The sequence below is a fragment of the Papaver somniferum genome, chromosome 5, assembly GCF_003573695.1.
Source record: "Papaver somniferum cultivar HN1 chromosome 5, ASM357369v1, whole genome shotgun sequence".
NCBI lineage: Eukaryota > Viridiplantae > Streptophyta > Magnoliopsida > Ranunculales > Papaveraceae > Papaver > Papaver somniferum.
Genome location: NC_039362.1, coordinates 46806829 through 46831041, shown reverse-complemented (window position 1 = coordinate 46831041; position 24213 = coordinate 46806829). Strand labels below are relative to the sequence as shown.

At 39.8% G+C, this 24213-nt stretch overlaps 2 protein-coding genes across 2 annotated transcripts; both read right to left on the bottom strand.

Moving 5' to 3' along the window:
• Positions 1 to 295: 295 nt before the first annotated feature.
• Positions 296 to 4689, bottom strand: LOC113279007. Its single transcript, XM_026527720.1, has 4 exons — positions 2450 to 4689; positions 2082 to 2229; positions 431 to 1850; positions 296 to 333 (listed from the first exon to the last, which is right to left on the bottom strand). The coding sequence occupies exons 1-4, from the start codon at positions 4687 to 4689 to the stop codon at positions 296 to 298; spliced, it is 3846 nt and encodes a 1281-aa protein (XP_026383505.1).
• Positions 4690 to 9348: 4659 nt separating this feature from the next.
• Positions 9349 to 11107, bottom strand: LOC113281524 (ethylene-responsive transcription factor 3-like). Its single transcript, XM_026530299.1, has one exon. The coding sequence runs from the start codon at positions 10905 to 10907 to the stop codon at positions 10182 to 10184; it is 726 nt and encodes a 241-aa protein (XP_026386084.1). The 5' UTR covers positions 10908 to 11107; the 3' UTR covers positions 9349 to 10181.
• Positions 11108 to 24213: the final 13106 nt, after the last annotated feature.

The following is a 24213-nucleotide window of genomic DNA, read 5'->3' as shown; positions in this document are numbered from 1 at the left end:
TGCTGCATGGTTTTGCCCCAGGTCAGTGCTAGTTGAGCTCCTCTGCTGGCTCGCTCGGTTCTGCTGATTCCATTGGAATAGTCTTTGAAGTTTCTGATGCCCACACATTTACCTGTGAAGGACATGGCAATAAGAGAGTAGTTAGTATAAGATTGGGCATCACTAGTAGCTTGGTAAAGATCTGCAGGATCAATGTGTAGGCTAATAGTGATTCCAAATTTATCAGAAGTGTGATTGTGAGGACTGTAGTTTCCAGAAGGAGAATTTGAGCTGTTTATCCGATAGTATAGATTATTCAGGATGTGTCCTGGCTTATGGTGGATTCTGGTATGGCTACAGAGGTGTTGAGTAATATCCATACCACTAGCACACGCTCTTGGAGTGAGTTTTCTGAAAACCCAGTCGCATCTGACTTTCCATATGAACCAACATGTAGTGGCAAATGTTTCATTCCAGCTAGCCATGTTGTTGTCAGCTTGGAACCAGTTGTTTAGCCAATCATGGAGATTATTGTACTGAGTGAAGAGATTATGGTTTTGGCCAAACAGTTTTCTCCAAACATCAGAAATAGCAGGGCACGAGAGAAGAACATGAGTTATATCTTCAACACCATTTTTGCAATAGGTGCATAAAGGATCAATGTAACTCAAAATGCTAGCTGTCTTAGCATTAGTTGGTAGGATGCCATGGGCACATTTCCAGATGAAGAGTTGAATGGCAGGGTTTGTATCAGGAACCCAGATTTGAGTCCAAGGGGCAGTTGGAGTATCTGAGGTATATTTAACTTGGATCTGTTTATCATAAAGTGATTTGACTGAAAACTTGTTGTTGTTGGTGAGGGACCATCTGATTTCATCATGTTCATCCATGAAGTGAGGTGTTTGAATAGTCAGGTTTTGAATATCAGGTGAGAACCATTGGTTAATAATGTTGATATCCCAATCCCCATGGGTATTGAAGAGCTGATTAACATATATGAGATTCTCTGGGCAGAGGCTTGGTTTTTGAAGTCTCCCTGGGAGGTTTGTGACCCATCTGTCTTCCCAAATATGTATGTTCACTCCATTTCCCACTTTCCAAATGTAATATTGTTGGAGAAGAGCTATGCCTTCCAGAATTCCTTTCCAGATCCAAGAGTCTGTGGCCTTTGGTTTGGTATCTAATCTTATGATTTCAGTGTTGGGATAGTGGGATGCCTTCATAGTACTGCTCCATAGGGAGTCTGGCTCTGAGACAAGTCTCCAAGCAATTTTAGTAAGCATAGCCATGTTAAATTTTTCCATGTTTTTGAATCCCAGATCTCCTAATTCTTTGGGTTTGTTTACTGCATCCCAAGCAAAGTAATAGGCTCCTTTAGATCTGTCTTGTTCTTTATTCCAGAAAAAGTCTCTTTGAATGACATTGATCTCATTGCAGATAGTTTTTGGAATTTTGAAGTAGTTCATCTGACGTATACTAGTTGTGGAAGTGACAGACTGAATCATTGTCATTTTTCCAGCAGTAGAGAGAGTGGTTTTCCATCCAGCAAATATGAATTTAATCTTGTCTACACAAGGCTTGAAAGCTTGGATCTTGCTTTTTGTGGTGAACAGAGGGGAACCCAGATACTTGTCTGTTGGATTAATCCTTTGAACCTTCAAAGTATTACTGATGTTATCAGCAATGTCCGGGGCAGTGTTCTTGCTGAAGAAGATACCAGATTTTGAGAAGTTTATCAACTGTCCAGAGGATTTACCAAATTCCTTAAAAATCTGAATGAGATTATTGCATTCCTGAAGATTAGCTTTGCAGAATATCATGCAGTCATCAGCAAAGAGCAGGTGGTTGATAGCCGGTGCATCCTTGCAAATCTGGATACCATGAATTTTTTAATGAGTTTCAGCATGGGTTAGATACCTGGATAGGTCTTCCATACAGAATAAGAATAGTTAGGGGGATAAGGGGTCCCCTTGTCTTAGCCCCCTAGAGGGTTTGAAGAATTTTCCTGGAGATCCATTGACCAGCACAGCCATACTTGTAGTGGAAATGCATTGAGATATCATGTTGAACCAATGAGAGCTGAATCCCATCTGAGATAAAACCTGAAGAAGAAAGTCCCAACTGTCTCTATCAAATGCCTTTGCCATATCAATTTTAATGCCCATTGTGCCATTGTTTCCTTTTTTTCCTCTTCTAGTATTCATGTGGTGGATAATTTCATGAGCTATGGCTATGTTGTCAGATATTTGCCTTCCATGGATGAAAGCAGATTGAAAAGGAGATATTAATTTTGGTAGAAGAGGTTTTAGTCTTTGGGCAATGAGTTTTGAGATGATTTTGTAAGTAATGTTACACAGGGATATTGGTCTGGATTGAACTGGTGTGATAGGTTTTTAAGTTTTGGGAATGAGGGATATGAAGGTGGAGTTCATTTCTTTGAGGATATGCCAGTTGTGAAGAAGATTTGAACCATGCGGATGATGTCTTCTCCCACAATGTCCCAGTTGGCTTGAAAAAAGTTTGGGGGAAGCCATTAGGACTTGGAGCTTTGTCACCAGTCATGCTGAAGAGAATGTTTTTGATTTCCGTGGGTTCAGGTATTCTGATAAGGTTCTGATTCTCTTGGGTAATAATTGTGGTGGGTATGAGCTTTATAATGAAGGGGTTGATATTGATGGGTTCTTCAGTGGCCATCTTGGCAAAATGATTGGTGAAAGTTTGGGTAATTTCAGCAGTATCATGGATCCAAGTACCATCTTCCTGTTGGATAGAATCAATCCTATTCCTCCTATATCTTTTATTAGCAGCAATGTGGAAGTACCCTGTATTTTTATCTCCAAGCTTGATATGTAGGTATCTGCTCTTGGTCTTCCAGAAAGATTCTTGCACATGTTGCAAATGTGCCGCCTGAATTCTTGCTTCTTTTAGCTCTGCTCCTCTAGATGATGTAAACTGATTTTTTGTTATCCAATCCAGATGTTTGATGCAATCTTCTAAACTAGTTTTGATGTTGCCATAGATTTCCTTATTCCACTTCTTTAACTTGACTTTGATGTCTCTTAATTTCCTTGCTATTTTTATGGCTAAAGATCCTTTATGAGTTATCTTCCAGCAGTCGACTATAATGCTTTTGCAGTCTTCATGATCAAGCCAGGGACCAAAGAATCTGAAGGGGATTTGACCATGTCTCCATCTAGGATTGGTATTGAGAATGATTGGGTTATGATCAGAGCCTAAGGAAGTGAGGCTTGAGATGGTGGTATTTGGGTGGTTGTCTAGCCAAGCTTCATTAGCTAGGCCTTTATCTAGTCTTTGCTCTGTGAGCTGAGTACCAGATCTCTTGTTAGTCCAAGTGAAAGGGCATTCAGTGTAGCTTAGATCAGAGAGATTTGCTTCTTCTATCTTGTTTAGGAAAATATCAGCTTCAGCTTGATTAATGGGATGCTGGCTAAATTTTTCATGATCATGAAGGACAAAGTTGTAATCTCCCATAATCAACCAAGGTAAGGAGTTAGCAGCAAAGGTTTTTTCAATCATACTCCAGGAGTGTAATTTATCATTAGTAGTAAAGGGACTCCCATAGTAACCAGTAAAAATCCAAGGTTCACCATGTAAAGGTTTGATGATGGCATTAATATGATGGTCAGAGAAATCCTCAATGGTGACATCAAGGTTGGTTTTCCAAGCAAGAACTAATCCTCCAGCTGTTTTAGCTTTGCCCTTTGGTTCTACAAACCAGAAATTAACGACTCCTATATTTCCTAGGAGTTTTTTTAGATTTCTAGCTTGTTGTTTGGTCTCGGATAAGAAGATAACTTCTGGATTATGTTTATTTAGCATGTTGTCTAGGTATCTAATAGTGTCAGCTTGTCCTAATCCTTGGCAATTCCAAGCTATGACAGAGTAAAATTGCCAAAAATAAGATATAATAGGATATGAGAAAATGATGATTTTGTAACCTAGGAATGAGTAAGATATCCTAGCAAAGTAACTGACAGTTAACCAAAGGTCAATCCTTATAGTTAAGATGCTGCGAGTGTAATTATATAACTGGATTATGATGTGAGTTACCTGGTTGTTTGTAGGCAAATTATCTCCTTCCAGATTGCTAGTAGTATTGCTTGATAATGGTTCCTCATCCATTGTTTGCTGGCTGTTAAACCTCTTAGCTGAGTAATATGCATTCCACTGCATTCTTTGGTCCTTTGGCTCATAGAGTTTACGTTTAGGATCCACAAGGTGGGGGTGTTGATCATCATCGACAACTTTTAATTTTAGCTCATTTCTTCTCCTCTCCCATAGTAATCTTTTTTCTCTGGAGTGATCCTCCATCATCTGCTGTTGGATGGCAGCTAAGGTGGGGATGTTTTGGGATCCACTGTTGTTAATTGGTTGGTAAGGTGCAGTGGTTGGGAAGATGGTTGTAGGATCCAGGGTTTCCTTAGGCTCGGTGGGATTGGCAACATTGTTAAATCTCTTTCTTGCTGCAGTCTTAATATTGGATTTCTTCTTCCCCTGAGAGTCTTTGTTTTTGTAGCCCTCCATCAGTTTCTTATGTCTTTTTTGACAAGCTAAGGCATCAGGGTTTGAGGTTGGAATTTCTCCAGTGATTGGTTTATCCATCCCAGCTTGAAAAATCAAATGTTGTGGTGGACCATCAAGTTCTTCACAGTGGTTTCTGAGAAGAGTAGTCTGTTGTGCTTTCCTCATTTTGATAGCAAATTCTTCAGCTCCAGTTTTATCGGTGTAATAATGAAATAATGGTGGTCTAGTTGGGCTAATTGGGGAAGTGATGGTTTTGTTGGATGATAGGGGAGAATTGGGTGTGGATGGGAACTTGTTTAGAAGGCTGGAAGTGTATTGTTTGGATGGAGTTCTTTGAGAGTTGTCTTGTTCTTCGATGCATAGTGGTCCACTGCATAGTCTTCAATGCATAGTTCTTTGGGAGTTGTTTCTTTGATTCAAAATTCAAATAACACTTCTCAGATTGGGGATAGCATAAGCGTGGTTTAAGTACAACAAATATTTTAATTCAAAAGAACCTTGCTTTGTTCGTTGCAAGAGAAAGAAGAGTGTGATGTTGAGGAGTGTGGGTCCAAATGTTGTTAAAGTCTCGAGGTTTGATTTGTTGACCACCAAACACCACCTTCGAAGTTCATGTGGGTATCGCCAGAAGGCAGAAAAATCAAGGAAAGGAAAACTAAGCTAGTAGTTAGAAGAACATACTAGCTGTGTTACACATGTACGGAATTAATATTTGCACACCAAGCTTGTTTTTCTTTAATTAATTGGAAATGGAACAACAAATTTTTCACAATAAAATTTCCGAACACCAAGAAGAAAAAGTATGCACAAAAAAATAAACTAGAACACCGCTGTCATAGTAGAGGGTCAATCGAAGAAAAACGAAACACTACTAATAGCTAATGCGTCGTAAATCCTTTTTTGTTGGAATGTTATTTTTGAGCAATTTAGTGGTGCATAACTAAATTAGTGATGCATAACCAAATTAGTGGTGAATTAACATCGTTTTAGTGGTGCATAATCAAATTAGTGGATGCATGAACTAAAATATGACTGTATAAACTGTTATGCTCCTTTGGGGTGGCTCCATAATTCGTTATGCATCTTTTTTTTTTGTTGGAATGATATTTTTAGGCATATACTCAGATACTTTCACAATTTCATTTTTGTCTAAAATTATGCCAAATTGAAAAAGTGAAAGTATTGTTTTTCCTGAAACGGAATGAAAGTATCATTTTTCCTGAACCGAAAATTAGTCGATACACGAACCAAAATATGAATGCATAATGTGTTATGCATTCTTTGTGGTGGTTTGCATAATGGCTATGCATTCAATTTCGAAAATTGTGCCTAAAGTGAAAGTATCACTTTTTCTGAAATAGAGAGTACATCATTTTATTAGTTGCAACGGAAAATTAGTTGATGTATAACTACCAAAATATAACTATATAATGTGTTATGCATCCTTTGAGGTGGTTTGCCTAATGGTTATGCAATCAATTTTCAAAAATTGTGCTTAAAATGATAAGTACTTTTCAATTGTGCCTAAAATATTGTTGTTTGTACTCATTGCATAAATCTCTTAAAAAATTTTCCAACAAGATAAAATTTGTAAAATTTCAAGACACCGATTTTTACATATGTTATATTCTAATTTGCTTTTCAATTATACCCATGAGAAAATAGGATACATTCCCATCATCAGAAAATATCTAAAAATCTGTTCATTCTGGTTACCCACTCTCCAAATAATCACATTCCCATCATAAGAACAAGACACTAAATTTAGGATGTGCCCACGCAACCCGTCATACAGGACCTTGGTGACTAGTCGAAGTAGCAAGAGGCTGTGAAGCAGAATTACCAACACCAACTATCTTATCAGTAATATTAGATGATGATGACGCAGCAGCAAGACGCTTTCTATAGTATCCATAAGCACATCGTGAACAGTTTTTCTGAGACAGCATTTTCCTTCTCACCTACATATATCTGGTATTGAGATTTCACTGGAAACTTTATATGCAACTCCTGAAACCAAAATTTGAAGAAGAAACTTGAAAAGTAAAACCAAACCGTGTACATAGTTTCATAAATAAAGAGGATATATTGATCACTTTAATAATTTTACTAAGTGAGCTCTCTGAGATTCACCTTTCTACAATCGCTTAGTTGTCTTCATCAACCCCTCATCTTTACTCATTCATTCAAAAATCAATATCCACAATTTTTACCGCATTCAACTTAATTTTCTATTCTTATATAATAGTAACAGCACAAACACAGCTTGAAGGGTTGAAGCAACTGGAAATCCATCAACTGAAACCATGAAATGAAATGACTGACACCTGTGAGTGACGGGCCTCGCCAACATGCTTATTTTGTCTGTACCATCTGCTCTTATTATAAGGGGGAAGAAAAAACTATACTGTTTTCAAAATAAACCAGGAATCAGGTTCTAAATGAGATTAAGAAGTCAGGTATAGCAATCTAGCAACTGTAAATCGATTCAATAATCCACAAGGGGAAATGAACAGTACTGCTGGGTGGCCAGGTGCGGGATAAAATGAACTGGGTTCTAGTTCGCATCTGTTGGGGTTTCTTGGAAAAGCTCATCTTTATTATCTCTTTCTTAACACATCTAACAAGAAAATCCTGAACTCTACAGAACAAATGTAAGCCATCTAACAAATTTCATATTAGGGAAAAAACAGAATGAACAAGGATTCATGGTTCAACAAGGATACGAAAGAACAACAGAAAATTAAACAATAAATTGAGGGGTGAACAATCAAAATATGCATGGAGAGCAGAAACTAACATGGATAGCAGAAACTCATTAATTAAATTTAAATAAAGAAACTCTCAAGAGGATCAATTGAAGTCACCATGACATGCTAATTACATTTGTGTCTTTAGGCAACTTACTTATGACATGTTAATTTACCAATCAGAATAACTAACCTGCAAGATTTAATAGCACAGTATGGAAGTTAAGGGGAACACTGATATTCAGATAATTCAGATAATAGAACACACCGTTTCCAAATATGTATTGTTGCACTTAAGGAAGATGAGATATTGTGTGAGGAGTTTTTTTATTCGCATTGCTCAAATGGCAAAAAAAATTAAGCCAGGGGGACAGTGATGCCAAAAATACAATGCTAAACCGGCTCTAATAACGTATATGAAAAAACAATCGAAATCCAAAGGAAAAGAAACTAGCCCTGAAAGATCAGAGTGTTCAAACGAAATTAAGTTGAAGCATGTTAATGAAGAGGACAGTCCTTCATAAGAGAATGAGATTCTATACCCAAAACAGATCCCAGTTGATACTACTGACTGATACCATGTGCAATTGAGAGATTTGCTACCGACCATTTTAAGTAGTCTATCCTGGCTGCACAGGTAAGAAGTCTTGTGAAGGCGAAAGAACTACGGCCATGTATGTTGTTGCCAGAGATCCTTCTTGCTGGAAGGGCCAGAAGTGGGCTGTCCTCGAGGTAAAGACCACCTCTGCATATGGAAGACCTGACGGAGGCATTACTGGCGAGCCCGCAGGCCCATATGTAGTTCAGTAACATGTAGTTCCTACGGCAGCAGCAGGTTGCAGAAGTTCCAACTTGCAGGCGATTCCAAATTTAACGATTTCCAGTCTGCATGTAGTATGGATGGGCCTTTCTTTCCTGTTAGAGAGGATGTGAATTTGAACCATAGTCTATGACCTTGTTAGAACTGATCACACCACAACCTTCTAGACCAATAACAGAAGTGAATCATAGGATACAAGTATAAGACTTAAAGCAGAAAACACATAAGCAAATGGTAAAATTAGACAACTGATGCATGGGTAGACCCAACATATTCAGTGGAACCAGTCTTTCATCATATCTATGCCGCGGTTATTATTTTTACAAGTTGCACTAGAGTTGCAAATACGCAGTTCGTAAAACATTGAGATGTACTTGTTAAAACCAAACGAACGAGTCGAATGCCTTGTAATGGTAAACACAAGTGTGTTCGTAGTATCTCACTTTGACAGCATCGTAGTTACCAAAATAACACGCCTAACAGTCTCGTTATCCAGCTCTTCAGGGAGTGCACATGTGTTGGCAGCCTCTATAAAAAGAGAACCACAAGTATCTTAAGCAATTCAGTTCAAATAACGGCTGTAGGAACACATGGGATTCTGGGAGTGCTAGAAGTATAACTGGATAGCAACATGAACACCTGACTTCAAAGTAACATAGACGGACATTAATGAAGAGCATTCGAACCCAAAAACGTTACAATTTAATCTAAACCAGATGAGCAACTCAAAGAACTGGAATTTTCCAATAAAATATATTGATATATATTTCTTCAGAAAAAAACAAGAGGACTAAAGTGGCAAGTACTTACATGATTACACAGCCTTGTCCTTGTAAAAAGATAGGCACACTTAGGTTCACTGGGAGTATCTATAAGAAGCTAAATGGAAAGTCATTCTGTTTAGAATTTTCAGTTGCCACATGGCTTCTACAAATGAAAGTTTAGGATAATGAAGCAGTTTTCCAGGTATAATAACGTAAGCCATACCTATAACCTCACTTCTTAGGTTGTACATGTGATTCTGCCCAACACATAAAAACAAAGACGGAACATCGACAGTATCATACCCTAAGATCTTCAAATACTACACAATCAAAAATTTGATGCGCATATCCGTCCACCAATTCTTCAAAGATAATTCGAATATATATATGTATGCATTGCTAAAATAATCAGTATTCAGAAAATATATAAAAAAAAAACTACACCAAAACAGACTAAGAGCATCTTTCTAATTACCCAAAATAAAATGTGAACCAACTCAGAGTAACAGTAATTCATAATAATTGGTGGACGGAACTGCTTATTTTAGCAATAGATATCCAGGAAAATAGATATCCAGGAAAAGATATCAATGAAAGATCCTATCTTTTATTACAATGGATGAAAGATCCTATCTTTTATTACAACAAAATAGATATCCAGGAAAAGCACGAACATATTCTGAAATTACATTCAGGATTTCCGAAGGTGGCAATAGCATCAAATGGTACACCATTTTGAATCTGCCAACGAAGAAGTAGTAGAATGTATCTTTCAATTTTTAAACTTTTTCTCCAAACACCAACCAAATGATACACCATTTTAAACTCTTTTTCTACTACATCTGCAACTGCAACGTACAAAATTCTTTTCATACAGGTTAATCAAGATCAACATCTATATCTATCTATCTATCTATCTATCTATCTATATATATATATATATATATATCATCATCCCCATCCTCATACTTTCATTGAATTAGATAAAATTTTGTACAATAAAAGGTAAAATAAAGAGTACAACAATTGATCAGATCAATTCCATGAGGTTCAAGTTAAAAAGAACCTCATATCATATCAGATCTGACTTCAACAATTACAAAGAGATCAGAATTTTTGATATCAATGAAAATAGTTGAAGATTCATAATCAAGCCCTATCCCAAAGGGATGAAGAACCTCATCATAATGAACACTAATTTGTAATTAAACCCCACCTATAATCTATAATCTGATTAACAACAACAACCTCACCAACAACCACAAAAGAAGATAAATTTTTTCCTTCCTAAAACTCCCTCATCAATTCATGGAGATAATCAAATCAAAGACACAGAGCTAAATCATCATCGTTATATATATTGCCAACCAAAGAAGGAGGAGGAAAGTTAAGATCAAACGGTAATGGTCTTTCGTGTCTGATGCTAAAGGCAGATGATACTGAAGTAGAAGCTATATTTTGATTATCACCATCAATCACAGAAGAAGAAGAATCACAATCACTATGGCACCCTTGATCAGGATCAAGCACAGCTGCTGGTTGTCTATGAGGCCGCCGTCTTTTATGCTGCTGCTGAGATGGTGCATGATGAATCAAGGCTGAAGAAGAAAATCTTGGACCACTAAATGATTCAACAGTACTACTTAAACTACTACTAGTTGGTCTCTCAATATTATTAACTTTTTGGTTTTCATTTTGCGGTTGGTATTCTTGATTGTTGTAAAAATTGGTGATTTGTTGCTGTTGATGAAAAATTGTTTGATGTGGATGAATGGGTGAAAATGGGAAATTAGTTTTAGCTTTAGGACCCTTTAAATTACGAGCAGCAGTATCGTAAGCTTTAGCTGCATCCTCAGCTGAATCAAAAGTACCTAACCAGACTCTAGTTTTCTTCCATGGATCTCTGATTTCTGCTGCAAATCTTCCCCATGGTCTTTTTCTTACACCTCTGTATCTCATCTCTTTCACTTCTTCTTGATGATTTAATCTTTCATTACTTCTTCCCCCTGCCATCATCGTCACTTCAGCTGTAGATCCTCTTCCTCTCATAATTTGACAAGAAACCAACGGAATACGACCCTTCTCTTTAGAGAGACGAATGAAGAGAGGAGGGACCAGAGCCTCGAAATCTGCCCTTAATCCACAGCTCCTTCTCCTTGACAAAATAAATTAAATCTCCCCTACAACCAAGATTTTTTTTCTTTTTTCTTTCTGATGTTTCTTTCTCTCTCTCTTGCTAGATGGGATTTGCCCCCACATTGCTTTCTTTCCTCGTCTAAATTTCCAGACTTCTTCTTTCACCATAATGACTAAAATACCCCTATTCTTGAAAATGACGAGAAAAGTTACAGAGGAACTCTGAAGTCGGAGTCTGAATTTCTACTTTTCTGAAAAACACAGACATTCATCTAATTTTACCTCTGCTTTTTAGAGTTGGTTAATGGCAGAAGGATTAATGTTTGTGATTTATAGTTAATGAACAGAGATTAGGTTATACTGCATTACTGCTTGTATTTGCTAAATCAGAAGTTACTTTTCGAATTTAAAAAAAAAATGTTGGGTTGTGAACCAAATTTCAGTTTAGGAGGAAAAAGATTTTGCTTCAGACTTCTGAGTTCTGAGATTGGCTCTTGTTATTGAAGAAACAGAAGCATTTATGCTACTGTTATCTAAACACCCTCTTAAAATGATTATTTTTTACTGGAAGTATTTTTCTTTTTTGAAGGAATAAATTTATTAATTTCATAGAATCTAGATAAATACATCAGAGATGAAAAACATCAAAAAATGTATACATTAAGTATTACGATAACAGGAACATTGTAATACAACAAATTATCAAATATATGATTTTCATATAAGAAACTAATGATAACAAGGGGATGGCATCTGAATTCTAATTATGCCAGTTGAACTTGTCTTTTTCTTCTTTTTTGATAAGATTGAAATCTCCCACAAAATGAGAGAAATATGCGCAATACTGGTACATCATCATCACGATTAGAATCGTTAGCCATCGATCACCATTGAAACATATACCCACGCCATGCCAGAGTAGACCGTCTTCAATGATCTATTTAAAACGATTGTAGAAATCGATATAAACGCCCTTCAGGAGGCTATGATAAATCACTCTAAGAGTGCATAGAAAAGATAAATCGCAATAATTTACTATATCAATTGAAACTTACAAAAAATATAAGAAAAAAAAAGTATACAGTTGATTATTATGATGCAATTCCATTTTAACCTAAAATCACATATATTTTGTGTTTTTTTACTGAAAATAAGAAATGTTAATTACACAAACTCAATTCTACTTGGTAAGTCTGATATCTCAGATTAAATCCGAGCAAATCTCTGTTTAGAGATGAAGAAAATTGAGGAAGAGAAAGTTTTGGATAATTATTTGGAAAAAACGGCTATTGGAATTATTATAATTATTGTTGTCTCCCTTTGTAGTGTCGATATCTCTCTTTATAGTGTCAATTAGAGTCACTCATATCACTACTGAGTGAATTTGTCTATTCATTTATTTAAAATATTATGTCACATATATAATTCAATTCATACAATTACTTTTACTTTTACTACATGTTCATATAGATATTCATCAATCTGTATAGGCTATGCTTCAAAAACAATCTTCTTATAAGCTAGCTTATGATATTTACATTATTGGAATGTTAAGTGTCCGTAATTTTTTCAAAGCGGTCGATTATAACGATCAGTTAATCATTTATTTACATGTATCGTTCTGTTATTTACTTAGTGAACTCACATGTTTGTATAGTTTTTCACTAGTCTTTATAGTGTGATGTGATTTTTTAACATGGACGGTTATTCTAATCAACTAATCATACAATATTACTCATATTATATTAATTACTCACTAAACTCATACACGAGTTTATCTAGTTTTATCAATGCCACGTGTATGATGCTCATATAATCACTCATCCTTCTTTTAATCACTTGTTCATCTAGTTGCATTCTAGTTCATTTAATATAATTCAACAAATTCGATTATTCTATCAACTAATCATGCTATATTTGCTTGTATCATCATGTTATTTATTCAACAAACTCATTTGTTAGTTTCTTTACTATTATATGTCATCAATATAATAATTATGCAATTACATATCATTTTATTAATTACTTGTCCATATAGTTGCTTGCAGTTTATATAACCTATTTTTCAACGTGGTCGGTTATTGTGATCACTTAAATCATAAGATATTTAATGAGGACGGATCCATTGACAAGGGACATTTTAACAAAGTTTGACAGTTTGACCCGAGCCATTAGATAAAGATATACAGACGGTTTAGATGTAATAGAAATGATATGGTTATTTGGGTTTAACTGTGACCCGTATGGTCGTAATCTAACAGATGTTCACATTTTTCTGCTTCTTCGCTCCTTCCTTTTCATTCCCATCAATTTTCGATCTTCATTGTATCTTCATCTTCAAAAACTTTGAGGTTCATGATTTATCTTGTATGATCGTGGATTGAAATATCTCTCTCATGTTATAAGCCAACAAATAATAGTTTAATTAGTAAAATCAATTAATCAAATCTGTATATCTTCCTCGCCCCAAGTCTTATACCCAATAATTAAAATTTGAACTACTTATGTTCTCATCTTTCTAGATCCAATTTGGGTTTTTTTCTTCCGGTTACTCAGTAGGTGTGTAACTTTAACACTAATTTTCCTTTTTGTATCTCTATCTTCAATTTTCATATTTTATGTGATGTCATGAGTTCATCAAATAAATCAGCACATATACCCCTGCAGAAATCGAGGTTGTAACAATCTCAGTTTTGATTTAAAATTTTCATCTTCATCTTCCACTTTTTTTTTTTTTTTCGTTTTTCAGTTTATTTGTTTTCCCTCTTCTTATTCTCGATCATACATTCATTAAAAGCTTCTGATTTCTAAGTTTGCGCACGCGAAAAAAGATATTGAAATCTGTATTCGTTCGCCAATAGCAGAATCATAACAAAATGATGGAGAATTGAAAAGAAGAAGGAGAATAAAAGTCAAATATCCATGTCGGGTCATGATGTAATCCGAATTACCGATACTATTTTGTAATGATCCGAGTCATCTATGTATCATCATCCAACGGTCGGCATGAGCCTGTCATACCATGTCAAATTTTTCCCTGTCAATGGAACGCTCCTCATATTTAATTACATCATTGTGTTAGTTACTTAGTGAACTCGTTTGTTATCTAATAATAGTGTATGTCACATGTTTATATAGTTGTTAGTTAGTACGTTTTATTTGATTTTTATTGTGGCTGAATATTTTGGATTGATTAATCAAAATATATTCATTTATAATTTTGTGTTACTTATTTTTTCTTTTTCTTTTTGTTGTCGTTGATGTTGTTGTTGTGGTAATTCTCAATTCATTTAAATAAAAATAGTGATTACATGATCACCTACAAACATACTAAAAAACCATTGTAAGGCAAATATAAGTGAAAATATCAAATACAAGATACCGTGAAAAGAAATAGTCATATGAACCTCAAAGTTACTTAATTAGTAATGAGGAATAATGGTATAATTGGTTCAAAATCCGAGCTCGTAGATTGATTTTTTTCTCCTTTTATTAGAGATGTTCCAAATATAAAGGAATAAATTCTCATAATCTTGTAAATGAAAATGAACTCGTATAATACAAATCTAAAGCGATTTGAAGAAAATTCATCGGTGTAATGAGTTGATGATAGCAAACCACGAATCAACGACTGAAATTTGGTAGAATCGATCATGAAGCGAAATAAAAACGTTCATACGAGAAAGAAAAAGTTTCCCTCAAAATGAAAAAAAATATAAAACAAATAATCTTGATGACAACATGATAATGATGGAGGCTCTAGGTAAGGGGTGTCAATGGATGTGCCTCCAATTGTTTACCAACAAAACCAAAACTATAACAATTTATAATTATTTATCTTGGTTCCAAATGGTTCAGAAATAATTCCTAAATTAGTGAGCCGAACCCGGTAAATAAACCTGGTTACTCGTCGGATCTGGGTACCCGTCTAGTGATCCCACTCAAATATATTGCTTCCACTTACAAATACTTTAAACGAGTATAGTGATAAAAAAGAGTTTCATCCTCAGGAAATGAGGGATTACTAATTTTTATAGATAACTTAATGTATATGGGTGTATTGGATCAGGATTTATATGGATAAACAAAGATGCTAGATTATCTGAATCTAGTGCATTTATAATATTTCTTAACAAAGTCTTATAGATTTTTATAGATATATAATTTTGGATTATAATGGATTGAATTAGGATTAATTAAGATTTATAGTAAAAAGGATTACCAAAATCGTAATATAGTTGAAACAACAAAGGTCATCATGTTTTCCCTTTCAAAAACACCCATTCATAAGTTGATGTTTTAGCAGTTGGTGTATGTGGTGATGGTTGGTGGTGGCGGTGATGGTGGAAAATCATAACATGTTGTGGTAAAAAAAAGTCCATAAGAATTCATGAAACTCTTGTGGCCTAGGTTGAAATTAACATGGGATAATAACATACATATTTTAACTACAAATATCTATAAGAATCCTTATATATCTTGTACCTCAACTATCTTAAGAAATCTTAAATAAATTGAATACATAAGATATTTGTGGAATCTAAAAAAAATACAATGTGAATATCATGGTGTTGATGGTGGATTCCCATTTAAGGCTACAATTGTAAAAAGCCAAAAAATTATGCGTTGACGTCCTGCAAAGGATAGAGCCACTGATAAGTGATGAATACTTCTCCACTTTACTAATTCATCCAGGTTGGAGCATGTAGCAACAATCTCTTATACCCTGTGAATTTATAGCGTTATCAATTAATACATGACTAGACTTGTTTCCTGTTCCGTTGAACTCTCATTATTAGTGCGGCATGACGACTGAGTGTTGCTCTCAGCAGAGTAACATGAATCTCCAAACGTGATAATGAGGCATGCACGAAATACCCGTACAGGCCACATCTCTTGGTGTGTTATACTATCCCGATCGAGCATCTGGACTGTCCATCTCAGTCTCAGAAATAATCACGACCACGCAAGTTGGCCGGATGATTTAACCAGCCTAGAAGATCCTCAGCAGGAGCAGGCTACCACCTTAATGACCACCAGTGGGACCGCTTATGCCTTGGTTGGTCGAATACCTACCATGCCTCCCAAACTACCACCGAACACCATCCTGAAGTTGGATGTCCAGGCTGGTATGGAGCGTCTTGGAGGAGTCGTATGAACAAAGGCCGCCTACGACAGTCTCAAATTCATCACGTCCGTCCAACTTCACCGGCATAGTTGGACGACGTAGATCGTCCCATGGACGGTTGAACAAGCGTTGTCCTGCACACCGGCGGGCCCCCTTCACGCCTGCATAATCGATCCTCCCCTGACCTAGCCACATAATCACGTAAAGTTGACCGAAGTTCGGCCGGCGTGAGGTTCAAAGGGTCGCAGGAAATTCCACTAAAGGTCTTAAATTGATCACGACCATCCAACTTCACCGGCATGATTGGATGGCTTAAATCGGACCCATAGCCACCAGGCAGGTATTGGCGTGTTTACCACCGGCCCAACATGGGCCCCACATGGTCGGCCTCCCCAAAAGAGAAGCGTGGCTTGCCAATTCGTCCAGCCAAAGCAGCGTGGACGTGAAACCCTAATTAGGATTTGCGGCACATCACATGTGTCGCAAATTAGTCTCAACCATCCATCTTCGCAGGCATAGATGGAGGGTGTAGATGTAGATTCAAAGGTCTCAGATCATGTCAACACAATCACTGTGGGCCCGCTTACATACATGACTAATCGTTCAAGACCAACTATGGTTGGTCGTCTCGATTCGTGCGCCCAAATTAGGCATGGCCGCGCGTTTTCAATTGCAAATCGATCTCGACCACTCAACTTTGACGGACAAATTGAGTGGCTTAGATCACATCTTCACGGGACAGTGAGGTACAGACGTGTACACTGGCCTGCCGACTGCACGCCTGACTGATCGTCCAAGACCGACCATGGTTGGTCGTCTCGAAACGCGCGCCTGAAGTAGGCACGATTTGCGGTCTTCAATTCCTTTGCGGCATGGGATTTCTGTCTTAAATCAATCTCAGTCGCTCCTCTTTGCCAGAAAAATTGAGTGGCTTAGATCGCATCTCCATGGGACAGTGAGGTACAGACACCTACACCAGCATGTCGTCTACACGCATGCCCAATCGGCCCTGCCAAAAACGTGTCCCATGCCTGGATTCGACCAAGATAAAGGTTGGTGTTCGAGCACCTCCTAAACCCTAATCCGATGGTTGCAGATATGGGTCGCAAGCCATCTCGTCCGTCCAACTTCACTAGCCTGGACTGACAGCCTAAGACAGGAGTTAGGCGACCTGTGAGGTATCACCACAATGACCGTCCACCACTCTTCCACACAGAGTGATCGACCAAGTCAGGGCTTACTTATACAACCTCCAAACGATTACTCGAAGATGGCTGGACGTGATGCTATGCTTAATCCGCGACTTACCCCGTTAATCCTTAAAACAACGATGCTTCATACACGCTGAATATATTCGATGCGTTACATGCATAGAATGCACACGATATTTCATAAATATCGACTTCCTAAATAACTTAGTTATTTAATCTAGCATCACATGATACCTTTTTTGGGATCCATGATCCACACACTCGAGACATTAATCATGTCACAAACTTGGGGATACTTACTAGGGTATTGGTCTGGCGGTTTACAGCGTGCAGCGCACAATGCGCCATCATAAGAACGTGTCAGGAAGTCATGGACGGTTAGTGATGATGGGAGAAGTGTGTTTTACCTGATCGTGTGACAATTACCACGACTCCGCTATTCCATCACTCCACTTCCTCCACTTCCCATGAGAAACGTGAGTTAGGCGCAATGACTTGTATAAATAGGTTCTCCTCCCTATTTCCGAACAAGAGACAAGACAAAAACCAGGTGTTGATACAACCGTATCCAAACACCAGAACTGATAGCTTACATTCTGCAAGCCTGTTCATCTTTCTGATACAAGTCATACACAGCTAACACCTTCACAATCTCAACACCTTCTTCGCTTCCCTCCCTAAGATCAACCCCATCTCCTTCACTTTGTGACCGAAGCAAGTCTGGAACGACCATTTCTTGGTTTAGGCCAGAGTTGTACAGATTGATTTCTCGAATCAAAAGCACTCTCGTGCAGTGCATTTGTTTAGGGTTTAGATTCGTTTCTCATCCACACACCTACATTTACAAAAAACCGCAGAAACAGTTTTCACCCATAAACAATTGGCGACCACAGTGGGAGGTTAATCTCTCGGTCGTAAAGCCAATTTCTTCAAAATCCGATTCAACTTTATCAATTTCGAAAAGGGTAGATCTTAGGACCAATTCAATCATCAATCCATTTCAAGATGGTAGAACTCAGGTCTGGATCAACAATTAATTCTGATGGAGCTTGTGTGGATAACACTCTCGGTATTGATGTACCTGTCAGTCGAGCTACTGTGGTCAATACATCTCTTGGAGCTGTCACTTCTACCACCAACGCCAGCGGAGCAAGAGATGTTCCAGTAAGTGTAACGCCTTCCATCACCAGAGCTAGAGCAGTCGCGAATCTCTACATCTCCTCAAGTGTAACACCTCCGGTGGTCACCAGAGCAACAGATTCCACTCCTTCGTCAGGACGAGGAGCCGGAGGGACGAAAGGAGGACCATCTCCCATTACCATCGCAGACTTGATGGAGAGGCAGGAAGTTCTTGCTAAGACTCAAACATATATGGCTACAACTCAGAAAGAGGTACTCACTTTTCTTACAAAATTAACTGATTGATTGCCACAAGAGCGGCGACATCCCCTGGAGCCAACAAGGAACGCATTCAACGCACCCGGAGAAGGTACTTCAGCGACACGGGCCTACATGGACCTGATCAAAGAAGCAACATCAGATATGAGCGGTCCTGTCATGGAGACTCCTACACCGGGGACTGATCCTCACAACGATCCTCCTCAAGTCAATAGTTTCACTATGAACCAGAAGCCGGATCAGGAAGCAGTTTCTCTAGGAAAGTATATGCGAACTTTTACACCTCTCGAAGAATCAGCGGGAAGAGACGTTTTGCTGCAATCAACCGGAGGAAGGTCACAACCGTGCCCTACATGTCACCGTACGCATCAAGGATTCAGATTTCAAGAGGGCCCTTATCGACACAGGAGCGTCTTCGAATGTGATTACTCTCAAGACTCTTAGGACATCCAAGTTTCGCCAAGGAAATGTCGTACGGGAGCCTACTACAACGACGAGCCACGAGAGGAAGTACCGGATGCTCCACGACAGTTGTAGGACGGTACCAATTCCACAACTGATGAGATCGAAGTGGTCAACATCGGGGATGAGGAATATCCTAGGCCTATCTCCATCAGTTCGACCTTGTCTGCGGAGGAACACACGATACTTGTGCAACTTCTCAAGGAATACCAGGACATATTTTCCTGGACGTATGAAGAAATGCCAGATTTAGGTTGGTCACCCATCATCTACATGTCATACCCGGATCCAAGCCGGTTGCAGTTCAGACACGAGGAAAATGGACAGATCAGGTGCTACATGGATTTCAGAGACTTGAATAGATGTCGCCCCAAAAACGATTCTCCCCTACGTAACATCGACATGTTAGCAGATGCAACCAGCGGACACTGAATGTTCTCCTCCATGGATGGATGTAGCGGCTACAACCAGATAAGGATATACGAGCATGACGAAAATAAGATAACTTTTCGAACTCCTCTCAGAAATTTTTATTATACTGTACTGCCATTTTGTTTAAAGAATTCCGGCGCAACGTATCAACGCTTTATGACAGCAATCTTCCACTGGAGCCGATACCTCAAGAGAGCGCCTCAAGAAGATAACGATGTCCACGCGTCATGTCGAGCAAAATTCGGGCGAGTCACTCTATCAGACGATGGTGCATGTCTATCGTGCTATGTTGAAAAATCTGCGCTTTTGGTCATCCTCTAGACTTCGCGAAGCTGTTGAACGCTCATCTACAACAACATCTACTTGCTAGAAAGAACCAGTTTCGCTGAAGCAGCAAGAGGAAAGCCACCGAGATACAACATCCTGCGCGTCCAAAATTGCCAACTTAAACTCTAGTACCACATGCACGACTTCCGCAATAATGAAACAACATCCAAGATATTCCATATCTGGATCGACGATAACTACATCAATGAGAGACGCTTTCAGAATTTGTCTCCCGTGGAATAAGTAGTTCTGTTACCAAAGGAGATTGCACCTGGGACTTAAGAGGGTGCCAAGTTCGTACAAGTTGCCACCATGCCTCTCCCTGCCAGTCTCTTCTGATCACAGCTGCTGCCAAGAACTGTTGTTGCTTGTCGATTGATACCATCCAGAGCTTCACCATATCAACGACCATTACGTACAAAAGACCCATCGGGCATACAAGATAGAACCATGTAAACCACGCTTGGGGACTGAGGCTCAGCACGAAGTTCCTTCACCGTCAGTCAAGGACTTCTTCAACACGATAGAGATGGTCAATCAAGAAGCATGGAATTCACAAAAGTGAATCAAACTGAAGAGGAAGCCACTTCAACGCACCCTCCAACAGAAGCTGCTTCAATGGTCTATTCAAGAGCCGCCTCAACGCTCTCTCCGGGACCCACGTTCGCTTCAGAATCCTGCTTCAATGCTCTCTCCAGGAGCCACCTCCACATTTGCTTCAGAAGCTGCTTAAATGGTTTATTCAAGAGCCGCCTCAATGCTCTCTCCGGGACCCACGTTCGGTTTAGAATCCTGCTTCAACACTCTCTCCGGGAACCGGTTCAACGTTCGCACCAGAAGCCACTTTAACATCCTCTTGAGCCGTTTTAACACGCAAGCTACATCAATAATCTGCGCTTTGGTCAAGTTATCTTTGATGTACTCATTGCTCAACATACGTCTCATCCATCCTTCATAAGGGCCCAGCGGAGCATGACAAAACGTGAAGTCGATAGGAGAAGGGTTATCTTGTCGAACGGATATTTTCAGATAGTTGAAAGGGCGCGGTGAACAACTCATCATCTATGTTCGGAATATCTTTGAAGCTGTCAACACTCACTGACTTGTCATCAACATTATCCCCAGAAGACATCTTAGCAGGATCCCTTTTGTTCATCCTACAATAAAATAAAAGCGGGGGAGTCAGTACTTGTATGAAAACGCATGAGATGTGTAGTCACGCACGAAAAGACATACATTCACGTTAAAATACACCAGGCTGCGCAAAGCAAACAAGGCTGGTATTGGGCCACGTCAGCAAACGTGGCTGGTGTTAGTCAAGTCCGCAAAGCCGGTGTTGGTCGAGATCGCAAGGCTAATATCCTGTCATGCAAGCAAGATTGATATCACGTCACGCAAGTAGGACGATATTGGGTCACGTCAGGCTGGTATTGATCAAGGCTGATCAAGGTCACAAGGCTGGTACTGGTCCACGTCAGCAAACAAGGCTGGTATTGAGCCACGTTATCAAACAAAGTCGGTGTTGGTCAAGGCCACGAAGTCGGTGTTGATCAAGGTCACAAGGCCAAACGAAACAAGCCAGCAAGGCCGGTGTCGATCGAAGCAGCGATGTCCTTCAGCAAGGTCGGGGTTCGTCAAATCAACAAGGCCGGTGTTGGTCAAGGGGCAAGTCTGGTGTTGGGGTGAGGCAACAGGTAAGGTATTTGGTCGAAGCAGGCACAACCGGCCCCAGATTGGTCGAAGCAGGCACAGCCGATCCCAAGCAAAGCAGTCACGCGGCGGATCCCACGTTCGAGCAAGGCAGGCATAACAAGCCCACGTTCGAGCAAGGAAGGCATAACAAGTCCACGTTCGAGCAAGGCAGGCATAACAAGCCCACGATCGAGCGAAGCAGGCGCAACCGTCCGTTGAGCAGGCACATCAGCCCCACGCTCGAGCGGAGCAATCACGAAGCAGGCTCTCGACCGAAGCAGGCATAGCAAGGTCGATCGAAGCAGGCAAGACCGACATCATGCTAGGGGAACGCTCTCCTGGACGCCTCTTGAACGTGACATGCTCCAAGGACAGGACGACTCTTCTCTCATGGTAACATCTAATTTTGTCTTATAGGTTTTATCTGTATATGTCACCATCTCGTGCCTACCCCACAATAGTGTAACCATTATGTGCTAGGCAGGGGACTTAATGTTGATGGTGGATTTCCATTTAAGGCTACAATTGTAAAAAGCCAAAAAATTATGCGCTGACGTCCTGCAAAGGATAGAGCCACTGATAAGTGATGAATACTTCTCCACTTTATTAATTCATCCAGGTTGGAGCATGTAGCAACAATCTCTTATACCCTGTGAATTTATAGCGTTATCAATTAATACATGACTAGACTTGTTTCCTGTTCCGTTGAACTCTCATTATTAGTGCGGCATGACGACTGAGTGTTGCTCTCAGCAGAGTAACATGAATCTCCAAACGTGATAATGAGGCATGCACGAAATACCCGTACAGGCCACATCTCTTGGTGTGTTATACTATCCCGATCGAGCATCTGGACTGTCCATCTCAGTCTCAGAAATAATCACGACCACGCAAGTTGGCCGCATGATTTAACCAGCCTAGAAGATCCTCAGCAGAAGCAGGCTACCACCTTAATGACCACCAGTGGGACCGCTTATGCCTTGGTTGGTCGAATACCTACCATGCCTCCCAAACTACCACCGAACACCATCCTGAAGTTGGATGTCCAGGCTGGTATGGAGCGTCTTGGAGGAGTCGTATGAACAAAGGCCGCCTACGACAGTCTCAAATTCATCACGTCCGTCCAACTTCACCGGCATAGTTGGACGACGTAGATCGTCCCATGGACGGTTGAACAAGCGTTGTCCTGCATACCGGCGGGCCCCCTTCACGCCTGCATAATCGATCCTCCCCTGACCTAGCCACATAATCACGTAAAGTTGACCGAAGTTCGGCCGGCGTGAGGTTCAAAGGGTCGCAGGAAATTCCACTAAAGGTCTTAAATTGATCACGACCATCCAACTTCACCGGCATGATTGGATGGCTTAGATCGGACCCATAGCCACCAGGTAGGTATTGGCATGTTCACCAACGTGGGCCCCACATGGTCGGCCTCTCCAAAAGAGAAGCGTGGCTTGCCAATTCGTCCAGCCAAAGCAGCGTGGACGTGAAACCCTAATTAGGGTTTGCACCACATCACATGTGTCGCAAATTAGTCTCAACTATCCATCTTCGCAGGCATAAATGGAGGGTATAGATGTAGATTCAAAGGGCCCAGAGCATGTCAACACAATCACCGTGGGCCTGCTTACATACATGACTAATCGTTCAAGACCAACTATGGTTGGTCGCCTTGATTCGTGCGCCCAAACTAGGCATGGCCGCGCGTTTTCAATTGCAAATTGATCTCGACCACTCAACTTTGCCGGACAAATTGAGTGGCTTAGATCACATCTTCACGGGACAGTGAGGTACGGACGTGTACAATGGCCTGCCGACTACACGCCTGACTGATCGGCCAAGACCGACCATGGTTGATCGTCTCGAAACGCACGCCCGAAGTGGGCACGACATGCGGTTTACAATTCCTTTACGGCATGGGATTTCTGTCGTAAATCAATCTCAGCCGCTCCTCTTTGCCAGACAAATTGAGTGGCTTAGATCGCATCTCCATGGGACAATGAGGTACATACACCTACACCAGCATGCCATCTACACGCATGCCCAATCGGCCCTGCCAAAAACGTGTCCCATGCCTGGATTCGACTAAGCTAAAGGTTGGTGTTCGAGAACCTCCTAAACCCTAATCTGACGGTCGCAGATATGGATCGCAAGCCATCTCGTCCGTCCAACTTCACTAGCCTGGACGGACATCCTAAGACAAGATTTAAGCGACCCGTGAGGTATCACCACAATCACCGTCCACCACTCTTCCACACAGAGTGATCGGCCAAGTCAGGGCTTACCTATACAGCCTCCAAACGATCACTCGAAGATGGTTGGATGTGATGTTATGCTTAATCCGCGACTTACTCCATTAAGCCTTAAAACAGTGATGCTTCATACACGCTGAATATATTCGATGCGTTACATGCATAGAATGCACACGATATTTCATAAATAACGACTTCCTAAATAACTTAGTTATTTAATCTAGCATCACATGCTACCTTTTGTGGGTCCCATGATCCACACACTCGAGACATTAATCATATCGCAAACTGGGGGATAGTTATTGGGGTATTGGTCT